The following is a 9,047-nucleotide window of genomic DNA, read 5'->3' as shown; positions in this document are numbered from 1 at the left end:
TGTTAAGTTGGTTTTAGGATGTAGGATTCTTCTTAAAATATTAAAATATAAATAACAAACATTATCCCCATCATCCCATCTCTTACATTATCAGGATTTTGACCATGCTGTCATCGTGATGTGCTGACAACAGGTAAACTCCTAAAGACAAAAAGAGAGACAAGTATTGATAGCTCTGTCTGTGGCAGACTGGTGACCTGTCCACGGTGTCTCGGTGTTGTCTACAATATAATGTGTACTGGGATGGGCTCCAGACTCCTGCCACCCTTAATAGGAATTAATAAAGGAAATGAATAAAGAACTAAAAATAGAACCTCAAGGGAACATTTCCTGTTTTAAGCACCATAGTGATAACAGATGCCATGTTTGAGCATTAACCAAGTGCTTTGTCTTCAGTTAGACTGGTAATTCAATTCAGAGTTGTCAGGCTAGTGAATCATCAAAGATGAGAGGTTTGTTTACCAGCTAGGACAGAGAAATACAAGATAGGACTAAAAAAAATGAAGTGAATAAAAGGAAGAAAAACTATTTATTAGCTTATGAAATTATTGTGAAAGTCTTTATCAGAGTTATTTGTTTGTATATTTTATTAGTTTTTTATCATGTTTTTTATTTGGGCATTACCCATTTTACTTTGTTTTATTGTTTAGTTTTTGTTTGTTTGTTTGTTTGTTTTTTGTTTCAGTATCAGTATTTGACAAGTTTAAACTAGACATGACGATACAAACACAACATTTTATGAGGACAGCTGACTTAAAGTCATTTAGACATTTCAGTCTCAATAAATACATAAACAATGCCTCCTCATGCTCATTGACTGTTTACAAATATTACCAAATTTGTGTTGACAAAGACTAAAACTTTTCAGTTTCTTTTTAGTGAACTATAACAAACTTGGTCTTTACATAATAAAACATAATTAAAATGATACAGTAAAATACTACTACTACTACTACCTCTAACAATAATAATAATAATAATGATAACAACAACAACAAAATTATTTAGTTATTATGAACATGGAGCTCCAGCGTGTTTGATGACGACACTCGTTAGCAAAGCTCCCATTGGCTGGTTGTTGGCCGGAAGGAGACTACGACCCACTCAGTTCTCTTTGCTCCGTGGCATTTTGCAACACAGCCTGACTGCCGCTGCTGGATTTATTAAAAAAACCAACGACTGTAAACAGAGGCAGACATGGACAAAGACGGGACTAGGTGAGTAATTGTTTTTAATATATTATAAATGCATAGCAGGTTCTCTAACAGATATAAAATAACACGAAAGCGTAGTGAAGCTCCGAACATCGCTAAGCTAGCTGCAGAACCGTGCCAATATCCGGTTTCGAGTTTTCAAAGTAAAACCACATGCTATACATTGTATAATTTTTATAGCGTCAGATAGTGCTGAATTTTACACAGATATCTATCAGATATCTAAAATTTATGTCTAAATGTTGTTTGAAGCGATTACTAATAAATTGGTGCAACCAATAGTAGTAACAACTGTATTAAATTAGAAATAAAATATCAAAATTCTGTATCTGAAATAATAGTCACTTAAGTGTATGTTATGTGTCATTCATAGGAAAAACAAGTCATAAATGCACAAAGGTGACTCACATAGAACAAAAGCATGAGATTTTTTTTTTTTACAAAAAATAAAAGGAAATGCAAATATTTTGTTTTTAAAAACTTAATATCACTTAATATAAAAATGTTTACCATGTTGAGGAAATGTAACAATTAGTGTATCACAGTCCCACTGCCAAGACCAATTTATCTTGATGAAAACCACTAAAATCTCTTACTTTCAAATCTTGTATCTTATCTTTTATATTAATTCTAGATTAATCTTATATATTAATCTAACATATATTTATGTGTATACATTACAGCCTTATTAATAGTTTCAACAGTTATAATAGATAACTGATAACTGATAGATACATTTTTTGCATGTTAAAAATGGCTTGTTGAAAATATTTCTCCTTCACTGACCCATGCATATATGACACAGTTTGAATGCCCAACTTTAATTACAGCTTTTATAGGTTTATAAGGTAACGGGACGGTTTGCATTTTTTTTTTCCTAAATTTAAGCACAAGAGTAAATAATCTCATCATTTAAACGAGAGTTATGAGGCACAATGTCTCCACAACCCACCTCTGTCTGCTTAAGTAGTTCAGTTCCTTAGTAACAATTCAGTAAATTCACTGGAATTTATGAGTCCCTGTTGGATCTATGAAGAATTTACTGCAACCCAGACATAGGATTTATTCATACCAAGGCAGTGATCTCAATATGAGTCTTGTACAGCTTGTACTCCTGGTCCTTGACAGCCAGAAGAAGATAAATATAGGACTTAGTCTGTAATCCTTAAGGCCCTGTGTGTTATCTATTGTTAGAGTTATGACTAGCGGGAGTTTTATGTGAATTTTTCTCTGCGCATGAGGGTGTTACACACACAAACCGAGCTGTTTGTTGAGTGAGCAGATTCTCTAACTGGTCTATTTAAAAGTGACCAAGCTGCAGAGCTTGACGTTGAGTGTCGCTGACATTACAAATCAGAAATCCTCCCAAAGTCAGTATGAACAGAAACTTCCATGGGAGACCTGAGACATTCTGTGCTTTGTTTCTCTTATTAATTGAGCTCTACTGAACTTTACACTCAGCTTAATGTTTGTCTCTCAATGTCCGTTGCAGAATTGTGGCCTCCCCACAGCTCCAAAACTGTTTAAGTCAGCATAAAAATAGTTCAGCTAGTACAGTTTCAGAGTTCCTCTTTTTTGACTGTGTACAACCCTCAGACTTTACCAGCAGAATGGCCCCTCAGTAAATATTGTATAATATTTTATTTTTGTCAACTTAACATTAAACTGTGGGATTTCTGTATGGTGTGCCTCTTTTTTCCAAGAGCACTTTTGTCAAGAAAAAGGTTATGTTCAGGAAAAATTCTGCCCTTTTCAATCAAGCGATCAAAAGAAATCTCTTTTTTTCAACCATTCGTGCAGTGGTTTCCAGTTCTGGGACTCTGGACGTAGAGCCCTGCTGGTTTTCATTACAGCCTGTCTTGAAACTGATTTACACATTTGAGGCCAGGTGAAGACTGCGAGTGTCAGGATAGAAAAAAAAATGCCTTTCTTTGTGTGTTCAAGACTGGTGCTGTAGGTTTGACCTTCAAGAAACAATGGTGCATGGTATGTGGTTTGTAAAAGGAGATGTTGGAGCTCCTCAAAGCTAAATACTGAGGATTTCTGCCCAGAATCAGAACTCAAGTGAAAAAAAAAAAAAATCAGAACACAGATATATAAACGATAAGCTCTCTTAAGCTTATAAATAACAAGATAAAAAGGAAAACAACCTTGAAAACTGTGGTTGTTGCATTTTGTCCCCATGCTGCATCCTTTCATCTCACAAGGACATTCTTTGCGTAACTGCTCCGGAGAGCGTCCTGCTTTTATTTTGAAAAGTGAGCCACTAAACCGGAAGTTAATCTTTAGTACGTTGCTGCGGAGCTAACCGACCAGTTTTCCTCTGTGCTGTTGTTTAGCTGGGAGCTAGCTCCCGTGTGCTAGCTCTCCAGGTGTAGCTAATTCCCCGGTTCTTCAGGTTTGAATTAAATCTTTAAAAGGTAAAATCTTCGTTGAAGTTGGACAGAAAAATGTTTTATTCATTGACTGAATGAAAATGTTCCTCGCATGTTGGTCAAAAATGCTGCTTGAATGGTAATATAATGTTGTATTGTCAAGTGTTATTGTCTTATCATTATCTGCTTATCCTCAGTGTTTTAATCTGAACCAGAACTATTTATAGGAAACAAATAGCTCTCTGTATAGTAGAAGATTTGCTTGTTTTATTTAGGGCTGCAACTAACCATTGTTTTCATTGTCAATTAATCTGTCTGTGTTTTTTTCGATTAATTGATTGGTTATTTGGATCATAAAATAAAAAAAAATGTAGGTAAGTGTTTCTCAAAGCCTAAAATGATGTCCTCAAATTTCTTGTTTTGTTCACAACCCAAAGATATTCAGTTCACTGTCGCAGAGGAGTAAGGATACCAGAAAATATTTACATTTAAAAAGCTGAAATCAGAGGATTTTGACTTATTTTTCCCTTAAGAAATTGCTCAAATTGATTAATTGATTGTTAAAATAATTGGCACTTAATTTAATAATTACTGTTGTCATAGAGGAGTAAAGATACCCTAAAATATTCACATTTAAACAGCTAAAATCAGAAAATTCTCACTTTTTTTCTTTAAAAGATTACTCAAACCGTATAGTATATAAAACAGTATATTCATATTTAAGAAGCTCAAAATGATTAAAACCAATTATTAAGTTATCAGAATAATTCGCAGTTAATTTAATCGTTGACAACTAATTGGTAATTTGATTAATCGTTGCAGCTCTAGTCTAATTGTGGATTTCTTATTATCTCTAGATGATCATCGCACTGATTCACGCAGGACTGATGTATGAGGACACTGATAGGCTGGAGGAAGACACCAGACCTTCACAGTAAAATGACATAAAGGCCCTTCCAAACGTCTAACATGATGTGTGGAAGCATGTTGTGAGTAATGTGATCAGAGGGGAAAGGGAATGCAGACTTGCCAGCTATAGCTTGTATGTGAGCGTGATGCCCAGGCGGGGGTTGCCGCTCCAGGGCCGGGTCCGATGGCTCTTCCTGGGCCTCTTCCTGCTGCTGGTGCTGCTGCTGTTCGCATACCTGCTGGAGTGCACCCCACCAGCAGATGTCAGCCTGGTCCTGCCCGGCCTAGCGGGGGATAACTACGGGAAGGAGTACTACCAGGCCCTGCTGCAGGAACAGGAGGAGCGCCACCTAAACCGTGCCGCCAGTCTGAAGCGCCAGATTGCTCAGCTTAAGCAGGAGCTGCAGGAAATGAGCGAGAAGCTGAAGCTCCTGCAGGACAAGAAGGAGCTCCCTGGGGTGCAGGGCCTGGGTGAGAATAAAGACCAGGAGCCGGGAGATCTCCTGGAGTACCTGCACTCTCAGATCGACAAGGCGGAGGTTAACACGGGTGCTCGCCTTCCCAGTGAGTACGCCCTGGTGCCCTTCGAGAGTTTCACCTCGTCCAAGGTGTACCAGCTGGAGATGGGGCTGACACGGCACCCAGAGGAAAAACCTGTCCGCAAAGACCGCAGGGACGAGCTGGTGGAGGTCATTGAGGCTGCGCTGGACATCATCAACAACCCTGATGAGGAGGATGGTGTGGAGGAAGACATGCCGATGCAGAGACAAACCTACACAGAAGGTCACTTTACTGAGGGTAAGATCTACACAACCAGACAGCAGACTAATGAATGACTATGTGGGGTGTATTTGTTATGTGCTTTGATGGTGGTTTGGTTAAGTAAAATCACCACTACTGATGAAATGTTTACTGCTGATATAATCATTACTGTTTTATCGTCCAGGCCTGGTGTAGCATCCTTTCTCATATTGTATTAATTCCCAGGACTGTACAGGACAGAGCGGGATAAGGGGTCGCTTTATGAGCTCTTCTTTGCCAAAGAGGATTCCAGCAGCTTCCGCCACGTCACGCTTTTCAGACCTTTTGGTCCCTTAATGAAAGTCAGGAGCACATCTGTAGAAACATCAGGAATGATTATCAACATCATCGTGCCGCTGGCGGGCAGAGTAGAAACATTCTCACAGTTCTTACACAACTTCAGGTGAGAATCCATCCCTATTTGCTAGACATGAACCGGCATGTTCACTTTAAATGTTTTCATCATTGTTGTTGTGCAATAAGATGCGACCTTATGTGCTCTTGGGATTAATTTGATGTATGTTTTTAGGGAGGTGTGCATACAGCAGGACAGACGAGTTCATCTTACGGTGGTTTATTTTGGGCAGGACGGCCTGCAGGAGGTGACGTCATCTTTGGAAAAAATGTCAAGGTCTGTCCTTTCACTGAGAGAGAGCTTTTCACAGGCTTGTGGTAGACTTGTGGGTAATGTGTCATATGAAGTTAAATCTTGTTTTTCAGGGAGGAGAGCTTCTCCAACTACACTCTGATCCCAGTGGACGAGGAGTTCTCACGAGGTCGGGGTCTGGATATCGGAGCCCACGCGTGGAAGAAAGGCGACGTCTTAATGTTTTTTTGTGACGTTGACATCCATTTTACTCTGGAGTTCCTCAACACCTGCCGTCTCCATGCTGCTCCAAGTAAGCTTCTACATGTTATCAGTCAGATTCCTTGTATTCAACTGTCTTTTTGAACTTTTGTTTACAGGTTGAGTGTCACAAATATACTAAGGTGTACTTGTACTATTTGTTTTGTAGATAAGAAAGTCTTCTATCCAGTGGTGTTCAGTCTGTACAATCCTGCCATTGTCTATGGAAATTTGGAGCTGGCTCCACCCATTGAACTCCAACTGGTAAGGATTTTAAGTTCACATTTAGCTCTAAATAGTATTAGTAGAAAGATGATTTAAATCTGTTTTCCTCAGGGGTCTGGATCCTCTCCAAGCATGTTTAAGACAGCTGTTAGCAATGTATGCACTTATTTTCCTGCATTGGACAATCCAGTGTCACAAAATCATCTTGTACGTTCACATCTTGAACTCAGATTTATGGTGAGCAGAGACAAAACTTTCCACCTTCAGCAGATGAAAGTGAAAACGTCTAGTCAGAGACGTTCAGAAAGGAGACAGCACACGTCATTTCCTGTGTCTGTGTCACTTCCCGTGACCACACCCCCTGTTGGGTGAAAAAAAAAAGCACTGTAAGTTGCCAGTCAGTATGTGTCTGTGATTTAAAACTTCATCATAGGTTAGTTCAAGATGTTACTGAATAAAGGACATGTCTGCTGATTGTGTCTTTAGATCAAAGTGAATCAGAAAAGATTCTTGGTGGTGGTTTAACTTAAGCTTTTACTGTAAAAATATGGCCAAAAAACTTTTCACCCAAAAAACACCATGAAGGAGGAAGCAAAGTCTCTGGGTAGGTTGCTCTCATCCATCCAAGTGAAGGCAAATACAGATTATGACCGGTTCTTTCGCCCTTTTTTGGATGAAATCTGTTTCTGTGAAGTCATTCACATCACGATCCACCACTCCTGGCTCCAACTCCACACACACCTCCATGCAGAAGTTGCAGCCATTGCTCCACAAAAAGCCTTAATTAGAAATTTGGCTCTGTCTCTCTCTCCTCGTTATCACCTACTCATGAATTTGCAGGCTTCTATCGCACCTCAACTTGAAATTAAACCATAAACGTTGACTTTTGTGGCCTCCATGTTTACTTTTGTGCTGTGTTCTCTTGCGCATGTGGGTCATTTCAGAGCTGTGACCAGTTCACACATCTGGTTTTGTGTGAACAGTCAAACAGAAAAAAATTAGATCTGAGCAAAAAATCTAAATTTAGCACGAAGACTGAACGAAGATTCTACAATCTAATCTTAAAATAATCAAATATAATAGTAATTACTGATATTTGTGTTGCCTAGTTTTTATCTACAACTGTGCAGAAATACTGGGGTTAAACAGAATGAAGAGATATAGACCAGGAATAGCAGCATTCACATGTAGATTTAGAGCGAAGCCACAAACCATTCGGTACTTCCAACCACACCCAGCCCACTTGAGAGACGGTAAATATATACTGTTTCATACCATTGGTGCTGCTTGTAATGCATCATATTGTTATGTAGAGCATCTTTGTTTTAGTGTCCGTCTGTCAGTAAATCATTCTGCACAGCGGAGCTCAAACACCCAAGAGAAATTTACATTAAACAAAACAGTCGAAGGGGATTTTACAAAAGTATTTACATGGCATTTAAATTCAATTCTGATTCAATGTGTGTTCCCTGTTTGTTTAATCAAAAACCTCTTTTCAAATAGATTCACAAAAAGGATGCTGGATTCTGGAGAGATTTTGGCTTTGGAATGACGTGTCAGTATCGCTCGGATTTCCTGAATATTGGTAAGCACTGATCACTTAATGTGATAAATAATTTAATATTTGATATAGCTGATAATGTTGGCTGAAAGCATGCAAAATTTTATTCTGCCAGGTGGGTTCGATCTTGAAGTCAAAGGCTGGGGTGTGGAAGATGTCCACTTGTATAGGAAGTATCTTCGGAGCGACCTGATAGTGATTCGGACACCCGTGTCGAGTCTCTTCCACCTGTGGCACGAGAAGCAGTGTGCCGACGAGCTGACGCCGGAGCAGTACCGCATGTGCATCCAGTCCAAAGCCATGAACGAGGCGTCCCACTCTCACCTGGGCATGCTGGTGTTCCGCGAGGAGATCGAGGCTCACCTCCGCAAGCAGGCCTTCAAGACTCAGAGCAAAACGGAGGACTGAGGAAGCCTCCTCGCTCCCGGCGTCATTCCAGCGTTAAGACTGAGAGGTGCTGGCATTGTTAACACACTACAGCAAAGACATGTTTACATGGATCCTTCTGCATTTCACCGCACAGCTGTAGACAAATGAATGTACACAAACAGCGATCAATGTGAAACTTCACAACATGGTACAAGTCTTATTGAAGAGCTACAGCAGTAACAAACATGAGTAAATGCTCAAATTTGTAACACATAACCTGCCGTAGGAAAACTTACACATGTAAAACAAGCGATATATCTCTTGGGTTTAGGGTGAGATTGTATTTTAAGTATTAAAATCAAGTCAGTCAGCATGTTATTATCTGGAGAAACAACTTCTCATCAAGCCATCCCACCAGAGAGGTGAACTACGAAGTGAGATTAATGTGTTAGCGAGATGTATTGAGTCTGAAGCCGGAGTTTTCAACGTCACAAAGCTAGATCACCATGGTAACTTGTGCTGCACACCTACCCTGGTTATGTTCAGAGTTTTAGATTTAAATCAGCTGTAAAAAGTGCTGCTCTTTAACAAATTATTTTCTTGACAATGTTCTTTATGAGCAACATAGATTTAACATGCATACATGTTTTTATGCTTGGTCCTAATTCGCTGCCAAGTCCATTTTATATTGCTGTTATTGCAGCTAAAAGAGCACAGAATAGAAATGGATTAGTCTATTAGTATTA

General features: G+C 39.2%; 1 protein-coding gene across 2 annotated transcripts; it reads left to right on the top strand.

Moving 5' to 3' along the window:
• The first annotated feature begins 1,085 nt into the window (after positions 1-1,085).
• csgalnact2 (chondroitin sulfate N-acetylgalactosaminyltransferase 2) lies at positions 1,086-8,674 on the top strand. Of its 2 annotated transcripts, none has more exons than XM_084735373.1 (8): positions 1,086-1,217; positions 4,447-5,296; positions 5,486-5,702; positions 5,829-5,930; positions 6,020-6,198; positions 6,316-6,410; positions 7,875-7,956; positions 8,048-8,674. In XM_084735373.1, the coding sequence occupies exons 2-8, from the start codon at positions 4,645-4,647 to the stop codon at positions 8,338-8,340; spliced, it is 1,620 nt and encodes a 539-aa protein (XP_084591499.1). In that variant the 5' UTR covers positions 1,086-1,217; positions 4,447-4,644; the 3' UTR covers positions 8,341-8,674. The 2 variants fall into 2 exon arrangements, with proteins under 2 accessions (XP_084591499.1, XP_084591500.1); XM_084735374.1 differs by lacking the exon at positions 1,086-1,217 and adding an exon at positions 3,408-3,634.
• The last annotated feature ends 373 nt before the right edge of the window (positions 8,675-9,047 follow it).

Source organism: Lutjanus erythropterus, chromosome 14 (genome assembly GCF_056507025.1).
Source record: "Lutjanus erythropterus isolate fLutEry1 chromosome 14, fLutEry1.hap2, whole genome shotgun sequence".
Taxonomy (NCBI): Eukaryota; Metazoa; Chordata; class Actinopteri; order Lutjaniformes; family Lutjanidae; genus Lutjanus; species Lutjanus erythropterus.
Note: the sequence above shows the minus strand (reverse complement) of the source record. Positions and strands in the feature narration are given on the sequence as shown.

Excerpts from the sequence above, each read along its gene's own strand:
- csgalnact2 (XM_084735373.1), top strand. The coding sequence starts at position 4,645 with ATGCCCAGGCGGGGGTTGCCGCTCCAGGGCCGGGTCCGATGGCTCTTC. Across the intron at positions 5,931-6,019 it reads TCTTTGGAAAAAATGTCAAG|GGAGGAGAGCTTCTCCAACT; the intron begins GTCTGTCCTTTC and ends CTTGTTTTTCAG. Across the intron at positions 6,411-7,874 it reads CACCCATTGAACTCCAACTG|ATTCACAAAAAGGATGCTGG; the intron begins GTAAGGATTTTA and ends CTTTTCAAATAG.